The sequence below is a fragment of the Gasterosteus aculeatus genome, chromosome 20 (assembly GCF_964276395.1).
Source record: "Gasterosteus aculeatus chromosome 20, fGasAcu3.hap1.1, whole genome shotgun sequence".
NCBI lineage: Eukaryota > Metazoa > Chordata > Actinopteri > Perciformes > Gasterosteidae > Gasterosteus > Gasterosteus aculeatus.
The window spans coordinates 2,139,074-2,160,057 of NC_135707.1; the positions used below are offsets into that span (position 1 = coordinate 2,139,074).

General features: G+C 49.9%; 1 protein-coding gene across 4 annotated transcripts; it reads right to left on the bottom strand.

Annotated features, from left to right (window-relative positions):
• Positions 1-361: 361 nt before the first annotated feature.
• Positions 362-12,369, bottom strand: LOC120810387 (polycomb protein SCMH1). 4 transcript variants are annotated; one of them, XM_078094472.1, is made up of 17 exons: positions 12,100-12,369; positions 11,350-11,487; positions 10,975-11,043; positions 10,790-10,867; positions 9,499-9,569; positions 9,143-9,377; positions 8,270-8,358; positions 7,837-8,083; positions 5,407-5,651; positions 4,814-5,008; positions 4,190-4,316; positions 3,914-4,114; positions 3,648-3,809; positions 3,252-3,362; positions 1,914-2,045; positions 1,562-1,689; positions 362-1,465 (listed from the first exon to the last, which is right to left on the bottom strand). In XM_078094472.1, the coding sequence occupies exons 3-17, from the start codon at positions 10,997-10,999 to the stop codon at positions 1,346-1,348; spliced, it is 2,166 nt and encodes a 721-aa protein (XP_077950598.1). In that variant the 5' UTR covers positions 11,000-11,043; positions 11,350-11,487; positions 12,100-12,369; the 3' UTR covers positions 362-1,345. The 4 variants fall into 4 exon arrangements, with proteins under 4 accessions (XP_077950598.1, XP_077950601.1, XP_077950600.1 ...); XM_078094475.1 differs by having other exon boundaries at positions 4,814-5,005; positions 7,837-8,080; positions 12,100-12,322; XM_078094474.1 differs by having other exon boundaries at positions 7,837-8,080; positions 12,100-12,322.
• Positions 12,370-20,984: the final 8,615 nt, after the last annotated feature.

Below are 20,984 nucleotides of genomic sequence, written 5' to 3' on the forward strand. Positions count from 1 at the left end.
GAATATGTGCAATAACTGCACGGAAAGACGGAGAACGAAGCACAAACATATGAATAACTACGTGGTGTAAAAATATCAGATGATCATGCTGCGTGTGACAGATGGAGATGTGACCGCCCATGCGGGTGCACGTGGTGCACGTGAGTTGAGGCCCAAGGAGAAACAGCAAGGGGGCATTACAGCTGCAGCACTGCCCCCTGCTGGTGGACGACTGCGACTACACGACGATGTGGCATGTAATGTGTATCAAAAGGTCAATTAAGAAGAATATTGTGCCAAAGAAAAGTGAACAAAACAATATTGTGTAAACCAGGTGTAACTAGAAATTGCGGCAGAAGAAATAAGGACTATAAACCAACACTTGACTCATTATATATTTATTGAACAATGTAAAGTACGATAGTGCTCTCAAGGTCGGAGCTCTAATATAGTATAAAAATTAAAAAAAGTACAAAGACAAAACATGTAAACAACATCCAGAATAAGAATAAGGAAACAGATTGGCAGTATTTTCATAAAACTAGGGATGCGCCGTCGTAACCCGGCGGCGATACGGACGCCAACGAGCCGGTTTGTGTGTCTGCAGATCGGATGCCAGCGCTGCATTTGGTGCGTCCGTGTGTGTGGGAGTCATTGGGATCATTGGTTTTCTTAAGGCAACACCAGGCTTCCACATTACTTTCCAAACTTTGTAAAAAATAATAACAAATAAATACAGAAGACATAAATGTACAGAAATATGATTTATTAGAATAATGGTATCTAATAATAGATCCGCAGATTGTCACCTGATCCGGCTATTTGAGTCCGTATCCGCATCCCTTTATAAAAATCCCCCTATGATTAATGCTGTTGTGGTTTTGAGAGCCTCACACGGAGACGTTAACCAGCGGCATCCCAAGTATTGAGATGCATGTAGTGTTTTCTTCTCTTCAGGGCAGATCCCGCACAAACCGTTTAAAAATACAAGTCCATAAATCCATCAAGTAGAAAATATGAAATGTACAGAATAAATGTAACCTAATAAAAGCCGGCCCCCCAAAAAAAGCCTCTTATAGTTAAAATAGCCGCGGGGCTCTTCAAGTTATACTGAAATGCAAAACCGATGACGTACAAGTGGGTCGTCCTACGTATCCCATGCTGCCTTGGGGCTGGATTGTGCTACACAAAAATAAGAAACCCTCATTGGATGAGGTCAGGACGAGGGTATGCAATACCACCTGTGGAGGTCTGACGCATGATGCTACATGTAAATGGTCGGTACGCTGATCCTGGATCAGGACGGTGGGGGGGCGGAGCTCGGTCCTTTGGAAGGATCGCGGCTGGTCGGCTGACCCCCCCCCCCTCAGGCCCGCTTGAGCTTGTCGATGTGGAAGGTGAGTTTGAGGGCGGGGCCGAGCTTCAGGCCCATGTATTTCATCATCATGTCGCTGCGCAGCAACAGGAGGGCTTTACCGTCAATCTCCTGAGGCAGAGGGGGCGGGACAAAGAGAGTTAAAATGTTTACTAAAACACACACACACACACGTATAGTTATTTATAAAATAGAGTACATGCATACGTGTTTTCTGAAAAGGTCAGCGTGGGGGGCGAGCACTGGGTCGATGTCTCTGATATACTTCACGACTTCCTCCACTGTCCACAGGTTGGGGTCCTGACCGCTCGGCCTCGGGCTCCCCCGGAAACTGCCTGAAAGAAGACGTCGAAGTCCATTAATTCACCAACATACCCGAATGCACCTGAGATCTAAATACCCAAATAACATAATAAAAAGTATTCCATGTTACTACGAGTTATTCCAAAAAAGAAGCTGTCGGAGAGCTTTAAATCTAAAAGGCGTTATTCATCTTGTAGGATACAACAGAATGGGACATCTCAGATGCATCGCTGCTGGCTCGCTGAAGCCCTCCCACCTGTGGAGCTGTTGTGGTGCAGCAGCTTGGAGGGAGACGGCAGGCCGGCGCTTTGGAGCGAGCGGTTCGGAGACAGAGGGCTCTTCTTGAAGTGCTCCGACGCGGCGACAGTGTCCTCCACGGGGGACTCGCCTGGGGGACACATGACGTAGACGTAGAAGACTCGGTGTCTGCCCACCACGACACGAGGGAAGCGGCAGCGGCGAGGACGCGAACATTGTGACGGCCGACTGAAAACGGATCCACCGGCTCCACCGGACACCCGGAATACAAAGACCCCCAACGGTGGAACTACACATAAAAACTAACAATACTCAATTACCGCCACGTCTTGAATCCACGTTTCCCAAGCAAACTTTTAGAGATATGTTTTAGTAACTAAACAAACACCTTCCTGGTGATGGCGCTGTGGGAAATGTTGAATCTGGTTTCAGCGCTTAATGGTTGTTCTCTCTGAAAGGAGGTTTCATTCATAGAATGCTGGAAGGAAGGTCAATGGATGAGACGTGTCAGGATCATCATCGACTGGGATCTACAACCCGTCAGCATGGAGTGACTGTAAGTGCTGCATTTAAATATAAAAAGTTAAAAGGATTAACTCGGTCGTCTGGATGAGCACAAAACATACGAACACATAAATGTGTCCATTAAAAAGTACAACAGCCACTAATTGTAATGAGCACTCCGATATGCAATAATTCTAATTTACATAGTTAAGAGTTAAAAATGTATTTCATTGTATCGAGTTACTATGTAATGTGTTGTTAAAAGCCCTTAGTGACTTAATCTAATCACATATTTAAAGGCTAGAAACCCTTTAGACTGAAGTGTGTTTTCTGGTCTTCCATTAAAATGGATATTACCCTTTAACATAAAACTATTCCATTAACTTAATTAAAATGTAAGGAAATTGAAAGATGATTAAACGATTAACCTCCTGTCCTCAGCCAAGAGCTTCTCCTTCATATGATTACGTGTGGCTTTACTGGACAACTTAGTATTGAATACATACATAAAAAATTATATAAATCAAATGCTATTTACACGAGTGGAACGCTTCTTTCATCAGGAAAATCATTTTTTAACTCACAAGTAAAATGAACATTGATCCGCCGATGCATAAAGTAGGTAGAGTGAGATGTTGGCACCTTCCGTACCTTCTTACAAATATATATATATATACATACATATATACATACACATACACACATATGTGTGTATATATGGGAGACGCAACGTCTTACTGTGGGATTCAAAGTGTTCATATTAAATTATATTATAATTAAATTAAATTCTAAAGAAAGAACAAGAAGGACCTGAATCCTAAAAGCAACGTACCATCAGTGGAGAGCCGGGACCCTTTGGACAGTTTCTGAGGAGCTGCGCCGTTGTAATCTTTGAGGAAGCGCTTGGCGCCGGTCGACAGGCCGTCTCCAAAACCTCTTCTCTCTGCCAAAGACGTTCCGTCCACAGGGGAGACATGTACTTCATGCAATTCTTTCCTCCCCTCCGACAAAGACACTCTCAACTCACAGCAGTAAGGCAGACACGATGGCATTGTGCCGCAGGGAACCTTTCTGGTAACATTTATGTCCATTCTTACATTGTACCACATTATGCTACATTTGAGTGCATCGGTAGGGAGAAGCATCCCAGCGTAACTGCCGCGAATCAAATATTCTGCCTTTTTACGACGCAGCGGTGCGGGTGAAAGCGGAGCGCGGCGCCACCGACCTGCAGCCTGTGTGTGTAACGCAACTCCTCCGGCGACAGGCTGGCTGCCGAAGAGGGGGTCGCAGTGCAGGTTGTGGCAGAGCTTCTCCAGGAAGCGCAGGACGTACGTGACGCTGCTGACTGTCGGCAGGGTCAAGGTGTGCTGCTGCTTGTCGAAGAAGGCTGGACGAGGAAAACAAGAACAAGACAATCAAATTCTGCCTTGGGGTTTCGTGGGGGGGAAATTGCGGGGAGACAACGAAGCAACGCGGCTGTTTAATCCCCACCTGATATGACTTCGCCTCCCTGTCCGGACTTGAGGCAGGAGAAGACGGCGCCCTGGTTGTGGGCGGAGTCCACGCACGCCTGAACGCACTGCTGGAGCACCGAGGAGGCCCGGCCGGGGCCGAAGTGGTCCGGCAGCTGCTGGACCCGCCGCTGGTCCAAACGGGGTCCCACCTTGGCGTGCTTATTTAAATACACACAAACTAGTGGGCAGCAAGCAGAAAGGTCAGTACTGAAGGCCGGGTCAAGTCAAATACAAGGGTCCGTTATGTGGGTACCTGTGGGGGCCTGCAGGGCAGAACTGGGGATGGTGGCGTTGTCCGTGGGCACCGTGCTGGTGTCGGGCTCCGGGGTGCTGCTGGTCGGAGACGTGGGGACAGGATTGGCCGCCACGCGGGGTTTTCTCTGGAAAAGACAAACATGCACATTCAGAAACCTTTGTGCTCTGTAACCATCAGGAGACCAGGAGTCCACTAGGGAAACCCTGTAGATCAGTAAACAAGAGAAAATCCATTCATCTGCGTAAAGCGTTTCCATGAATCTTCATCTTTTAAGGTTCGCCCGCCTACGTTCATTGTCGAAAAGTTGTGTTTTGATAATTGTTGGTGCCTAAATGGAAACCAGCTCAATCCACCTCTATTAAAAAACACCATCAAACGTCATCCACCGAGGCAAAGATCACAGCCTCCGGTAATTGAGATGACATGTAATGTTCATTTATTTTTTGGCCTCGGCTGCTTATGTTCAGGTTTAAGCGTTGCCAGTTATTTCTAAACGGTGCAACATGATACATTCCCACACAGACTTATTCTCTTAAGGTGTCCTCCGGTCCAATTGATCGGTATTAAATACCAGAGCAGGATGTGGCAAACGTGACGAATGATGTGATGTGCTGTAGCTACCTTGCTGCCGGGCTTGGGGCCTCTTTTCTTTGGGACCTTGATCGGTTCTGACTGAGTCTGGTTTTGCTGCAGAGCTAAGCCGTGTGTCCAGTTGGCGGGCAACCTGCCCCGGGTCCGCCCCGGGCCCGTCGCCGGCCGTCCTGGACCCGCCATGGCGCCCTCCAGCCAGCCGGCCCGCTTCGCCCAGCCCAACTGCTGCAAACCAAGAGCGGAGGAGACGGCGGATCAAGTGGCGGAACGCTTCTAGGTGGCGCTTCTGCTTCACGGCGCGGACGAGATTCAACAGCGGAAAAGTCCTACATTGGATTGTTTTCTGGATAATTCACAGATTACTTTGGTAGGAAAAACTATCTGTAGAATTAATATTTTAGCTTTAACCAGCAAAGAATGCTTATGAAAAAGTGCTTGCTTTTCTCTTTAGGAGCCAGCAGGGGGCGACTGCTCTGCTCGGAGCAAAAAGAAGTGTGACTTTGGGGAAAATGACCCCTTTTCACCGCGGATCGTACCATCAATCGTCAGCGTGGCTGGCCAACGTTCAAATATGTTCTTATTTGAAGCCCCCCCCGGAGGTGTCCGAACCGGTCGATTCCTACCCTGCTGCCGGGCTTGGGCCCTCGTTTCTTGGGGACCTTGATGGGCTCCAGCGCTTTGCCCGGCGGGCCGCCGTGCGCTCCCCCCGCCGAGCCCTTCTGGTTCCACAGGCCCGTCCCCTTGGCTTTCCTGCGGCCGGGCTTCCGTCCTCTCTGGCCCGGCGGCCGGCCCACCGCGGGCGCCGGGTGCATGGCCGCTCTGTCCACGCTGCCGTCGGTCGGCGCCGCGAGGCTCCTGGGCGGCGCTACTGCACGGGCAAAGATGCGGCGACAGAAGAGTTAGTTAAACGCTCCAGACCCCCCCCCCCCCCCCCCCCACACAGTCACATTTCACAGCCTTTGCCCGCTGTTGTGGTTGTATAATGTGAATGACACGGTTTGTGTCCTCAAAGGGTTCGGTCCCGCATTTCAACGAGGTCACGCAGCTCTTCCTCTGCGCCGCGGCGTCTCTGATGAATCAACTCGTGCATCACACATACGCTTCTATTGTGGAGGGAATTTGTCAAAGCAAACGAGGGGAATGGAATGCGGCGTCCGTTGCTCAAAGCACAAGAGACTGATGTCCGAAAGCTTGAGGAGATAAAAGCTCAGCTAACAACACTAAGAGAAGCCGGAGGACACGAGGAGCAGGGACAGACATCCATCAGTCCAGCGATGAATCAAGAAGGCGGGACACTGCCAGATTAAACCGGGACGCGTATCGACGAAAGAGCTGAAGGAAGAAAGAAGAAACGCGTGACCTCCACCAACTGTGCCTCTCAGAAACCACGTGGCCCCACTGAGGGAACATGCACATGGGAAACCCCCTCCCTCCCTCCTCCCCCCCACGTCAAATCCAAGAAAATAACCAGGAGGAGCTGCGTCCTTCACGGGAGCCGACGCAGCGGGATTATCCTCCAGGAATGTGTGCGAGAAAAAACAAAAGCACAGAAGGAAGAAGCACCGTGTATCCAGGTCATGTGGCTTCACGTGCACCTGCAGCTCCACGCACACACACACACACACACACAATAAACAATGCGCTGGTATTAATGTGGAATCTACTGTGGACAGATTTACGACCGGAGCAGCCACATTCATGAACACAGGTCTGTATTTAGTAAACACACATTCGCACCAATCAATGCAACGCATGAATGCATAATATGTTTAGAAGGTTTAAAGACAAGCAAACAGCGTAACGAGCAACCGCCCCCCCACCCCCTTCCCCCCCCCCCTCCCCCGATCCCGTCTCTGCTCCGAGTTCATCGAGTTCAAAAAGCCACCAGCGGCAGCGTCGAGTTACAGGGGGAGACAACTTCCCACGAGCTTTTAATCCGGCGCTCCGCTTGCTTCCCTCATCGCTACTCACCTCTGGTGCTCAAACCAACGTGAAAAGCGCGCGTTTGTCTGCACAGCTGTCCTCGGATTCACCCTGTCCTCCCACCCTGTCCTCCCCCCGTCCTCCCCCGTCCTCCCCGTGGCTCCTCCTCTCTTTCTATTTCCTCCCACCATCTGCTGGCAATGTAAACAGTCCTCTTCCAGCAGCATACGTCTGCCTCATCTCTTCGCCTCGGTCCCCTTCGCTCGCTTCGCGGACCCTGTTAGCCGTGGGGGGGGGGGGCTACGAGGGGGCCCGTGGAGGGGGCGCCCGGGCTCGTTCCAACCACGTCCAGGCCCCACTCTGCCAGCTGGGGGAGTGCCAGGCCTTCATGAAACTCTAGCGGGCTCCAGAGGCAGGAGGTGCCGGCCCCCCCGTCCCGCCTTCCCTCGTGGCTCTAACGGAGGAGCGCAGCTGACCTTTTTTCTTCACTCCTTCCATTCGTGTTTCCCGTATAACAAAGATCTTCCTCTGTGTCCCCCCCATGCTGAGAAACCAGACGCAGGTCGCGTCGCCATCCGGGAGTAAAAACAGCAAACTCATGTTGATGACTTGATCGACTGACGACGACCTCGGGCGGATGATGTAACACTTGTTGCACCAAACAAATCAGTAATACTGCGGATGTTAATGACAAATCCTCATTTGTTCTATTTAAAGGCAAAGCAGGAAAAAGCTCGTCCCAACACACGTATAACAAGAAGTTCTTATAAGGACTGGATTTCCTTTCCATCGACACATCGATGTGAAGAAACAGGAGGACAAATAACAGCAGCATCCAGAGAGTTTAACACAAACCAACTAGATGAAAGTCACAGTTTCGTTGAGGATTAGTGGTGGCTCCAATTAGTACAATGTGGGTACAACATACCAAATATAAAATACTATGTAACATAGCGTAATCTGTGTGTACACTCAGATGTTAAAGCCCTTTAAATTTAGTTCATTATTTATTAAACTGCACCTACATTTTACACTATTCTAACCCCCTGAAAAGACGTCCAACCAGGAAAATAAGTGAAAGGCCCGAGCTGGTGGACGGTTTAAAGTCTAACCCGGGCCGAGGCGCGTACCTTTGGCGCCGGGCGGCTGCAGGTTGTCCCCGGTGAGCGTGCACCAGCCGACGGGGAAGATGTCGCGCGAGTCGTAGCGGCAGTAGTAGTCGAAGGCTCCTCGCCAACCGTCGAAGGTGACCAGCACCTCCACGCCGCGCAGCGCGCCGACTGTGGCCGGGCAGATGAAATGGGGATTCTTGCGGTCCACCGCCTCCAGCTTCATGCCCAGCTGGAAGGAGTTCTGCTCCGGGGCGGGAGGCTCCTGCTGGGGGAACGTGGAACCAAAGGAGGAGGAGCGTCAGGCGGTGTGAAGTTGTGGATCGGCGCGTCGACTTGTTCCAGGAGAGCAGAGCAGTGACCTCTGGTATGACGCTACAACGACTAGAGGCCTGACATGGGACAGCAAGCAGCTCATACGAGTGTGTCCAGCTTGCGAGACTCGTCCAGGTACCTTGTGGAAGATGCGAGAGGGAGCCATCTCCGCTCCATTTAGCGTTTTCAGAAGGAACATCGGCCAAGACGACGCGTTGAGACGGAAACCTGAAGAAAAGGGCAATTGTTGTCAAAAGCAAAGCCTAGTTTATGCTTCTGCGCAGACGCAGGAGCCCCTCGCGTGTCCTTTCACACCTCCTTGCGTGCGTCCACCGCAGCGCACCAGGCTGCGATTGGTCCGCTAACTACGTCCTTTACGGAGTCTCACATTTCCGCTTTCATAACCCGATACCGCCATTATTAAAACGAAGAATGTTTACGAGAGAACGGAGCACATTGAAGAACTTTTGTCTCAAGAAATGCGTAAATATGCTTATACGAGCCGTCATTGGCGGACTATGAGGACGCGCGCATGGCCTCTGATTCACGGGGGGAGATCTCCGCAGACGCCGGCTTGCCGGTCGAGGGGAACAAAGTTGTGGAGGAAAATACGGGACAAACGTGTCCGCGATGAAAAGCAGCAGCGGCGATGCAATAAATAAATAGATAAATAAATAGACGTGACTCTCTAGGTCGTCTTCAGCAAAACACGTCACTCCGCCTGTTGTTCTGGAGGTGAATCCCTCTGCAACACACGCGCGACTTTCAGAAGCATGAATTGAAACGAGCGCGTCGACACGACGGTGCGCGTAGAGACGCAGAAACACGCGGCGGGCTTGAAACAGCTTTGATGAACGTGGCGGTGGAGAACGATCACGGCAAAACTACAAAACAAGAAATTCTGATGAGCTTTCTCAATAATTTACCGTGGAGACCGCATGATGAATCAAGAGAATAATTAGCAGGTGAGTGAATAAAACCCGATGTGTCCCCCCCCCCCGTGCGTCCTCACCGAGCGGCGGCTGCAGCATGCCCCCGTTCTTCTCACAGTTGCCTATCGGCTGGATCTCCGAGGAGTCCACCAGGCGCCAGAAGTCGTTCTTGTTGTCCGACCCGTCCAGGCGCAGGCGCAGCCGCGAGCCCGTCAGGCCCACCACCGTGGCGATGCAGGTGGACGTGGTGTTCCGCGGGTCCAGGGCCTCCAGCTTCATCCCCGCCTTGAACTCGTTGAGCGGAGGCGCGAGGCTCTAGGTGGTGACGACAGACGAGTGTGAGTCGGCGAGCGGTGTCAGCAGCGGGGAGAGAATTCAAGAAGCTTACGAGTAGCATTGCTTTAGACAGGTAGGAGGACCTGCGCATCCCGCTCACCTGTCTGAAACAAGCAGAAGGTGCAGCAACGGCACCCGTCTCCTTCAGGTATTTGTCCCAACTGAAAAGCCCTGCAGGAGAATATATATATCATAGAGGTGTAACGATTCATCCACTGAATCGATTAATCGATTAATATTCCTGCGATCCAACTGAATCGATCTGTGCTCCGCAAATTGGCATTCCGGACGACATATATCGATTACAAATCGATTGAAATGGTACAATTTGTATCGATGATTGGAAACTGCACATTGGATTTCAGTACAAAAACGGTGTGGATGCGTGTTTTTTTAATTTTTTTTTTAGCACTTTAGACACGTTACTGGATTCAGTCTGCCTGTCTGTGACGTCATCAGGACGCAGCGGCAGCCGCGAGAAACTCTGAACAACAACAAAACACAGCGTGGAGGAGACGACTGCGAGCGAGACATTTACAAACCAACTCATCGATCCAGCGCGTGGAAACATTTTGTCTTTTGCAAACACGGAGGTGTTCTAAATAAGTCGCTCGCTGTTTGTAGAATATATGTAGAAGCCGAATAAAAAAAACACGGAAACACGAGGAATCTTTCCGGCCGTCTACTAAGGCGCCGCGGGATTAAACAACGCCGACAGTCAGGACCTCCAGCAGCGTCACCGCTGCAGCAGCAGCAGGTAACTCAGCTCTGCAGACGCCTCAGGCCTCCAGCACCAAACTCAACATCACAGCAACAAGTTTATCTGTAAAGACGTGCGACCCTACGATGAGGTGGAACATCCGGGGTTCTGTGAATTGATCCAAACATTGTGTAATTATTGTGTAATGTTTACATTGAAAATGGCACTTGATTCAAATAAAAGGTTAATACATTTTCCATTAATTGTTGTTTGCTTGTTTATAATATCCATAATTAATTTAAACCTGATTTCCTTTCAAGAAACAACAGAGATCTCAGAAACTTTGCCTGCACTGTCCAGTAAAGTTACTGAATCGATTTCAAGTCACCGAATCAAATCGAACTGAACTAAATTAACCGATCGTCGAATCGTTGTTAAAATGAATCTTTACACCCCTAATGTATCACGTAACAACTGCCTTTGCATTTTGGGGTGATAGAAAGTTTCATGAATGTTATTTTTCATGCATTTGACAAAGCCATGTTTTTTGAGCCCGAACACACAATGGCAAAGACGCACAAAGCTCCACATCTTTTATCCACCTTTTCAGCAAATATGGTGCTGGGGATGATGGGGTTGAGGTAAAACCACGGGTACTTTCACCTGTTAGAATCACTCCAAACTCACTCACCTTGGTATTGAGAGAGCACCCGAGAGGGACGTCCGCTCCGGGCTTGCTTGATCCTTCTGACTTCTTTCCATTCTATGGCTGAGGAGGAGCCGAGGGAGATGGAACGGGAGATCAGTCGGTGCACACAATGCACAACACTTGTCGTTTGTCGTTCATTGTGCAAACAACATAATGGCACTTGTTACCTTTCTGTGGCGCAGGCTTCCTCATGCTCCAACGCAGGCCGAGCTCACAACACACAGGCGGCTCCGGCGCTGGAGGCCACACAAAAAAAGAGCCTTGTGAAGTTGTCACGATCGAAAATAAACCTTTTGTTTTGGAAGCATTTGTGGTCCCGCAGGCCACCGTGGCGTTTTAACACACACACACACACACACACACACACACACACACACACAATAAATACACATGATCCAAAACGCAGATTTCCTCCAGAGGTGGTGGAATCACAGCAGGGCAGTGGCAGATAATGTACAAAAACGTGCCCAACAAAGTGTTGTTACCCAACTATTTCATCTCATTCCAGCCCGGCGTGAAGGGTTCCATGAACGGCCTCCTACCTTAAAACCTCATAACCGTTGAGCAGCGGTTTCTCCTCCCGGGTGATTCCCTGTGCGGTGGAAGTGCGCCTTTTTCCTCCACCGAGAGGGGGGGGGGTCCAAAAAGAGAGCGGGCCGGTCCCCGCTCCTCTTCTCCGTCTGGGAAAGTCACAGGAGGCGTCAGTGAGATCTGCATCCAGGTCGTCGTCCCCCCCCCCGGTTCCCCCCGGTTCCTCCCGTTGCTTCCCCGGCTGGTGGTCTCATCTAACCCGCGCGGCAGGAACCGCTGCGGCCGCACCGTTGTTTTCCATCTGCACGCTAAGACATCGCGCTTATCGGGAAAGTGCTGAGCTCCGTCCGCTAAACACGGCGCGGACACACGGGACCCTCCCCGCCCGCCCCCCCGCCGCCGCCCTCCTCCCCGCTGCTACATCAACACGTTTACGTCAACTTATTCACGAGCTCACGCGACACGAACAAACCCCCGCGAGCGCAACGCCGGAGCGACACTCGCGGCCGCGCGGCAACACGGCGACGAGCGCCCGCCGCCCCTCGCGGATGCTAGCTTAGCGTGCTAGGTGGCTGGCTAAGCTCGCGGACTCCTTAAAGATAAACATTAGCATTGGCGGGGCGGGAAGCCCGCCGGCACACACACACACACACACACACACACACGCGCGCGCGGGGCGGGCGGCCCGGGGACGACCGCGGCTCGGCGCGGAAGCGCAGCCCGAAACGCGACGTCGCTCGGCGTATCCGAGGGTGTTTTACCTCGCTCTGTAGCGCGTGTTTGTTTCTGGTGTGGATTTAGCGCTCGTCCGCCATTTTTTTTCTCGGCGCGATGAGGAGGGGGTGTTTTGCCAACATTTTTTTCGTCGGGCAGTCGGGCAGGCTGGAGGATGGAGGAGAGAGGAGACAGGAGAGGAGAGGAGGAGACAGGAGAGGAGAGAGGATACAGGGGAGAGTAGAGAGGAGAGGAGAGGAAAAAGACACTGGAGAGAGGAGACAGTCAGTAGGAGAGAGGAGGAGGAGACAGTAGATAGGAGACAGGAGAGGAGAGAGGATGGAGAAAGTGCAAAAACAGACAAATATTTTTTCACTGCAATAGTCAAGTATCACATGCATTCAACTTCTTAATATGAATTTATAAACAGGCTTTAGTTATAATACTTATCCGTGCCGATTTAAAATGACATTAAGGTGTCAAAGTGCAGTGTTTAAAACTAAAGTTGAATCTTGAAACAGTGAACAGGGTGGGACTGTTGTGTTATTCCAAGCTTGAGCCACGTGTATGTAATACACTATCAATCAAATGTATTTAAATGCTTTTGCATTCATTCTCCTGTATGTATATTACAGTGAATATAATATTCCCAAGAAAGAATTGACAGGAATGCAGGATGAATCCATCTCTGAGACTGCTGGATTTGGTTGATAAGGATGCTGAAGAAAGTGAGTTTCAGTTCATACGCTCTTTCATTTGAAATACTTCTTATTTGTGTAACAAAATGTGGATAACCATGCTTCTTAATTTAACACAAGAATATCAAAACAAGACAAATAATCATGACATTCTAGTTAACATTGTTATTCCAGCATTGCAGAGTACTGTTTAATTTATAACAGCGCCCCAGTTAAGGGCGTTTGAGAATGTGGGGTATTTGCCTTGAGCATTAAATCAATGACATTTGATTATTAGTGCACACAAAGCTTAACTTAACTTATTAAAGACTGTTTGTTCCAGTTATATTATAACATTCTGCACAGAATCATGACAGCATAAAATGTCCATAGAGGCATTTGAATCTAAATCCAGTGTAATAAACGCGGCACAGTAGAGACACACCTGATGAAAGGTGTATAATTGTGTAAGTGTGCGCTTCGCAGAGACACACAGCGGTTAGATCGTGTGTGTAATGGTCACCTGGCAGCACTGCTAATGCCCCTTTCAGCCTACGCTGGGCAGGCCGTGGCCCGGTGGCCCCCCCGCACCCCCCCCCGGCAATTATGTTTGCTTTCACACGGTGAAAGGGGTTAATTGGCAGCGCCCACGCGCCTGATTGGACCTGTTTCACGCCTGTCAGCCCTCATCGCATCAAAGGAGGCCCCCGGTCCACCGGGCGCCGTTATTAGAACACACGCGCACGGAACGACGCGCACACAAAAAAACGCGCGCACACGCCTCACGGGGACACGCACGCCGCGCGGGCTCAAACGTATAGAGTGGAGGGATGAATCGCGCGTGCAGCAAAACCCGCAAACGCAACACGCGCCCCGCGAATGTCCCAGTCAAACAAAGGAAAGCGAGGCACTGCTGCAAAGGAGCGCACCTGCACAGAGCCAACGAGCAGCGTTGGGTCCCCACGCAGGGACACGGGGATGTTCACACGTGCATGCGCACACGCATGCTGCAAACCCCCCTTGGGGTTGGTTGCAGCTGCTACCACCAGGGGTCAGTGTCGCTTCGTCCAACGCAGGGCGAGATGGATCCGCGACCTTCCGCGCACTACTCACTTGGTGAGAAGAGGACAGTGAGACTTTTATTTTGAATTATGTTCATTTATTTCATTTACATTTAATTAATGTCTCTTTGTTATGTAAATATTGCCGTTTTCTTTTGTGTGTTCATCGTGTTTGAGGTCTATTCGTAAACTAATTTCTGTGCTATTATAATTTTAGATCCACTGACTGATATGCAATGAAGCCATGCTGTCTGAGTGCTGTCTGTTTATAATGATATTTATTATTATTATTTATGTCATTCGAGTTTTATATTAATAGGGCTTTGACTACTGAGCTGCCAGCAGTCTATAAAAGTCCATCAGCCAGTTTGACTGCTTGTAACATCAGTGACATGTGTGACATCCAACAGTCGGCTCAGCATAAATACCCAACACATTTTATATACAAAAAAGTACAGTAGGCTACAGATCCAATTCTGTCAAAAATCTTGGAAATTAAAATCATTGTTTTTTTTTAAAAACATTCACCAAAATGAGCTTCACTCATCCCTCCGTGAACGTCACCATAAACAGGAGGAATAGCAGAAGGGATTAGCACATTATTAGGCTCTATTTGCATAATGTTGGATAAATGCGTCTGATAGCTGTAGGTAATCTTCTCTCGTCTTGTTAGCAGGTTTCCATAGTTACGGACAATACAAATACACACAGAGAGCCTGCGAAGTACAATTTTCAGGCAGACCTTTTGTGTCAATGCAAATGTAAACTCTCAAATAAGTGTTCGCTCGTCTCATCCTCCTCCTTCTTTTCATTTGATCTCACCACGTAACTCCGGCTCCTCTCTTAGCTGGCGCCGTTTGTTTTTTTTGGGTGTTTTTTTTTGTTTTTTGTTTTAATTCCTAAACATGTTGCTGTAGGTGTCCGCTCGCCGATGGCACGGCTCCACGGCCTGTTTCTGCACACGCAGTCAGCAGAGCAAGGATCTTCTCCCACTGGGCCTTCTCGTCACTTTCAGCACTCTGGCACGCTCCAACAAAGTCGCCCTCACACACACACACACACAGGCATAAATAGACACAAAAAACACGCACACACAGTGAGAGTCAGACTGCGTGTGTTCTCTCCCGACTGTGCCTCCGAGGACTCTTCGCTTTGTCCCACAGACGCGAGGACATGCGCGCACTCGCACGCCCACGCGCACGCCGGCACGCACTTCCCATCTCTGCTGGCATCCTGCGGGACGTGCAAGAGAGAGAGAGCGAGAGCATATGTTGGATAGACGTTCGTTGAGGGGGGGGGGGGCGGGGGGGTATTTCTCTTTGGATGTTGTCTTACAAGCTCTGGCGGCGTGGTGCAGAAAGAAGGATTTTTTATTTTTTTTTCCCGTCCAATTTATTAATCCTTTTAGGCAATGTTCTCTGTTCAGAAATGCAAATTGAATCAATCTGAGGCCGACTTTAAGACTTTTCAAGTGGGATTTAATTAGAAGCCGGGGCCTGCAGTTTTTAATGAGAGAGGGGGTGGAGAGACTGAGATAGAGAGGGAGAACCAGAGAGGCATGGGGAGGGAGAGTGGGTTGCGGTTTTGATCTGGGGGTCCTGCTGGAGAAAGGATACACAAACAGCCACGACGCACACACACACACACACGCGTGTGCGTGCACACAGATGCACCCTGTGGAGCCGAGCAGGAGGCGGACGCCCGCTGGTTGGTTTTTCTTCACTTCCCTCGTTTTCCGTCTTGTGAGATTTTTAACCAGGGATCTTGTTACTTGGATCCGCATCTCGAGCCCTCGTCTCTGCGCAGACGGAGCAAAGCTCCGTGATGTCGTGCGTCCAAAAATATTTTCTTTCTTTTCCTCCGTCCAGTTAATCATCTCTTAACCCCTCAAATGCATCTGAAGGCCACGGGTGCCAAATCGCTTGAGTTATTTTTACTCTCGTTCTTCTTGTTGTTTGAACAGTTCCAGATCTTCTCGTCACTCCCTTGTAAATTATTCTAGCAGACAGCCCCCCGTCCTCCCCCCGAGAGAGAGAACGACTGCTCCCCGGATCTATCGGAGACTTCGCTGCCATTTGGCCGTCACATGTTCCGCCTGATGCTTTTTGGGGAAATATGGCGCCGTTAAAAAGGGTGAAGTCGGCCTGTGGTGTCGGCGTGTGGCTTTGGGAGCTCACGCTCTCCTCTGTGCAGTGACCCCCCCCCCCCCCCCCCTCTCCACCCCCCTCGCTGGTTCCTGTCACCCTCCCAGTGGCGGCCCAGGCTGGGTCGGGCCGGCGTGTTTTCAGGGCCCGTGTGACATCTTTACGGCCCAAGTGCTTCATTTTACTGTTTTTTGTTCTGCCCCCTTTGTGCTGCCGTCCACCAGGAGAAGGGTTGGGGGCTTCAAACTCCACCATTTCCACTTTGAGAGTTTTCTCTGGGCTTTTCTTTTTCCATAAAAGCCCTGTTTTTTTTTTCTACGCACGGGAGAAGCGGCAACGATAAATGTCAGGAGCATTATTTCAAGCTGGCGAAGCTCAATATAGGTGGAAATAAACACGGAAATTATGTGCATGAAAACAACAATTTTGGTTGGCAGATGAGTTGATGTACAGTGTTAAAGGAGCAGAGGGAGGAGGGGAACGAAGTGAAGGGAAGACTTTAATGGCATGAATTCACCCATTAAAGTGAGAACTAGTGTGTGTGTGTGTGTGTGTGTCTCACAAAATGCCCGACGTCTAGTTGATACTGTCAATGTTTAAATAATACAAATTAATCTCCATTATTGAAACGTGTAATTAATCTCTCTCCCCTCTCTGTCTGTCTCTCTGTCTCTTTCTGGTTCACATTTAATGGAACATGAAAGGGAAACCCGGAGAGCGGCGCTGTGCTGAGGTCCTCGCGGAGGACTCATTGAGGGACTCACATCAGAGGAGAAGACGGCCAAAGAGACAGACGGGTGGACGTGTTTTGACAAACAGACAGTTGGTCCAGGACTCCTCCCCATCCCACCGCTCGGGGCCTCGTAGCCCCCTCTCTCCCGGTGTCTTTGAACTCGGGCCTTCATTAACAATCTGCTGATTAACAGGCCTGGGAACGGGGGGGACGGGGGGACGGGGGGACGGGGGGGACGGGACAGAGCGAGAGAATACGTGTTAGATAATGTCCACAGCAACTAGGAGACTTTCTCACTGAGACTGGCTTCACATTTGGATGTGGACGGGACAGACGGGAAAACAACGACAGAAAAACCTTTTAAGTTAAATCCCGGGTTTCAGCAGTAAGACATCGTGCAGGGGACAACAAAGACCAGGAGGACACGCTCGGAGGGAAGCCCCTCTATTCTCAGGGACTCGGGCCGACGGGCAGGGACAGACGGAGAGACGCTCGTCTGACGGACAGAGAGACAGAGACGGACTGACAAAGGGAGAGAGACGGACGGATGGGCCGCTTCTGAATTAATGGCCGCTCTCGTCAGAAGACGAATGTCCCCCCCCCCGTGCTGTCCCCTCGCAAGCGAGGCGGCAAAATGAAAGTCGACGAATGATGAATACAGGAATAAATAAATAAGCCAATAAATGAACGAGTAAACGGGACAGAACTCCTGAAAGAGAGAGTGTGATCCATGCGCAGCCAGTTGTGTGCCTTTGTGTGCACACGCATACGTGTGTGAGTGCACACATGCTGGTATCTGTGTGTGTGTGTGTGTGTGTGTGTGTGTTTGCGTTTCTGTGCACGTTGTTCATGTGTGTGTGAGTGAGAGGTTTGCAGGTTTTGCTTGTGTGTGTATTCGGGCTGTATGTGTGAATGGGGCTTTGTGATGGCGTGTGCACGTATCCATCTTTATTAGTGTGTGTGTGTGTGTGTGTGCGCGCTCGGCCGTGAGTTGGGGCTCTCTGGTGAGTCTCCTTAACATCAAACAGCTGGAAGTAATAAAATATTTAGGAAGCGCTGGGAGTCTGTGAATATTAATACTGCCTTTTCCTTCTGTCTCTCAGATCTCCTTCTCGTTTTCCCTTTTCTCAATTATTTCATTCTTTTTCCTCCCGGTTTGCAGCCCCCCTCCCTCTCTTCAGCCCGTCCTCTGGCCCTGACCCGGGCCCTGACCCGGGCCCTGACCCGGGCCCTGACCCGGCGCTCTGATCCTCTTTGGCCTCGCTCACGTGGGAATCCCGCTCCCTTCATTGGGGGTCCGCGCTGCCCCGCTGGCACCGAGGGTGAGGGAGGGAGGGAGGGGAGAGGAATTGACCCACGTCTCACAGTGTGTGGGGGGGTGAGCGGTGTCACAACGAGTTCACCACGCTGCCCCCCCACCGCGGCCACGATGCCTGCAGCTGTAGATTTATTTACTGAGTCTACCATCACAATAATGATGTACTTAAGCAGTTTAATTATAGTATATAAATGTATGAGTTCTAATTAATAGGAATTATAAATGAGTTTGATTTCTGCGTAGGATAAAAAACTACTAAACTTCTTTATTTAATTACTTGAAACATGAAAATATTCAGTTAAAAATGTGTTTTTTTTTTAATGAAATTGCAGGTGGATTACATTTCTTCTTATCGTATTGCATCACACCCATTCATTAACACTCACACCTGTGAATCGCAATGTATCCGCGCACCTAAAAGCACAAACTCTGCTTCACCGTATAGTTCAAAGATCATTTCATGGTTGTATTTGAATCTACATAATTCATTAAGATGAAGCGTTCGTTTTGTAACATTCCATTTAGCCATTTAATCTTGGGAAGGCCAGTCTGTGTCCAGATGTGGCAGCAGGAGCTCTTATTGGCCAGCTGTTGAGCTGTGACCCCACACACACACACACACACACACACACACACACACACGCTTGTTGCAGTTCAGCACCGTGTATAAAAAACGCTGCTCAAGGACTAAAATTTGCATTTAACCATTTAAAAAGGACATGTGTGTCATTCCTTCTGTCACCGCGTTGTTTGGGCTGTGATCGGGTTTATTTTAAAGGAGACATTTACAGTTTTTAACAACAACGTGACTCAAACCACCAAGATGCTGACACACACACACACACACACACACACACACACGAGCAGGTGTTGAAATACGAGGTTAGTCATTGCGACCGACGCACCATTCACGTGCGCAACGCCAGACAGGGACACAAACACGCAACAATAAACGCACAAACCTGTCAGACAGGAAGCGGAAACAAACAGGACGTTGGGCGTCAAGGTCATTTCATCCTTTTTCGTACGTTCTGAGCGTCAGAGGAACATGCAAAGAAGCAAGTAATCACACGGCTGGCTCGATGAAAAGGCACAGAGGAGCATGCTCCGGGACAGGAAGCGGGAGTCTGGCGTCTCACCAGGCAGACGGGGAGACACAAAGTGAGACAGGCTTTAGGCAGCGAGACAAAAAGATGTAGTCCTGCTGAGGGACGGGCAGACAGGAGGGCCGGCCGTCAGCGTCAGTGGCAACAACAGCCAGCGATGTAATTATAGGCTCTCTGATTAAAATCAATCTCATTCCTGCCACTCACGACACACTTTGCCTGCTGAAAAGACCCCCGCCGCTGACACTTCAGCTGGGGGGGGGGTGTCAAGGTGGACAGATGGGTGGACACGGTCCTCATCTGCTAAAGTGGCGTGCAGCGACTCTGAATGAAAAGCGCGTTTCTCGTGTGTTTTTTTTTTCTTTTTCGGACTTGAATTCTTTCTCAGCCTCGAAAGCTAACGTTGCTAACGGCGCAAACTGTGGCAACAGTGTAACGCATGCTGGGTACTAAACGCTTTCTTTGAAGTAAGCTGGTTGCAGCTCAATGCAGAAATGTCCCAACTACTCCGTCTCCATCTTACGGAACTAAAATGTTCCATCACGTAGCTGGTTCCAAAGCATGATGCCGAATGTCATTGCACAGGTTCACGAGTGAGATGCCAACACACTGGATGAAGCATTTCTCTCTCAAGAGACGATGTCCATTGGCACTAAGGAGAAAGACACACACCCCCCCCTCCGTGGGGTAAGTCGGGGGCGAGACAGTTGGACGGAGGCGGCGGGGAAAGGGGCGTCAGCGTGGAGAGCGTTTATGGGTGACGTCTGCTGGCGAGGGGCCTGTTCCCGCTGCGGTCCACTCCTCGTGTAATGTTCGCCGCTCCGCAGGCTCCCGTGTGTCTGCTCGCGGGGGAAATGTACACACCTTCACACGCTGCGCACACCCTCGCGCGTACGCGAAAGCTGTACAAACAGCAGCTCGCCCCGGAGGAATCCAGCCACCGTGCAATTACCCGTCTGCCGTGTCATCGGGTCATTTTCCCCCGAAGCCCCGCCTCTTCCTGCGTGCTCATCTCCCTCTGCTTATTATCGCCCACGTCCACCTGACCCCCGACGTGCAGACGTCGCCAAGTTTAACCCTTCGTTGACTTTACTTGGATTTCTAAAACGGACCTTTTTTGTTTCAGTTAAAGAGATCACAGGAAAAAAGACGGCGCGGGATTCCGTCAAAGGCCGCGTTAAAAAGAGTTCACAATTTGCACTGATTTGTTCTTTCAAGCGGGTTTCAAAGAGAAACACAAGCAAACATCCTGGTACAGAACCTGTGTGGACTCTCTCATGTGCAGAAGCGTGTTCCCGCCGTCACTGGCTGAGCCTCACAAGCTGAAAGACAAACCTCTTTGGGGGAGTTTTTTTTTCACATAAAAGTCAACCGCATTTACAACGTGTCGTGCATGTTGAAGCGTGCTGCACCTGCAAATGTCTGACACAAGGCGACAGTTGGCTGTCACACCGTCGACACACTGTAAAGTATATGAAACCTTAAAAGCACACGTACACAAAGGAATGCACATTTCAAAAGGAAATCGCACACTGTATAAACGCAAATGCAATTGGTTCAAGCTTCAACAGTTGTAAAGACCTTCAACTCGATTTTTTTATGTTGGACAGAGGGGAAGAGAAACAATATGCCCCCATGAAAATAAGACTTGTAGACCAGCGGTTCCCAAACTCGAGAATGCCGCGGCCCAATTTGAAATCTGAAAATCTTTCGCGGCCCACCCAAACCTTTAATCACAACTCTGATCAAAACATAATGATTAAATGACCTTAAGAATTTAACCAATTGATTCATATATATAAGGCGCTCCGGATTATAAGGCGTACGTGTCGTTTTTGAGAAAATTAAAGCCTTTTAAGTGCGCCTTGGAGTGCGGAAAATGCGGTATATTTA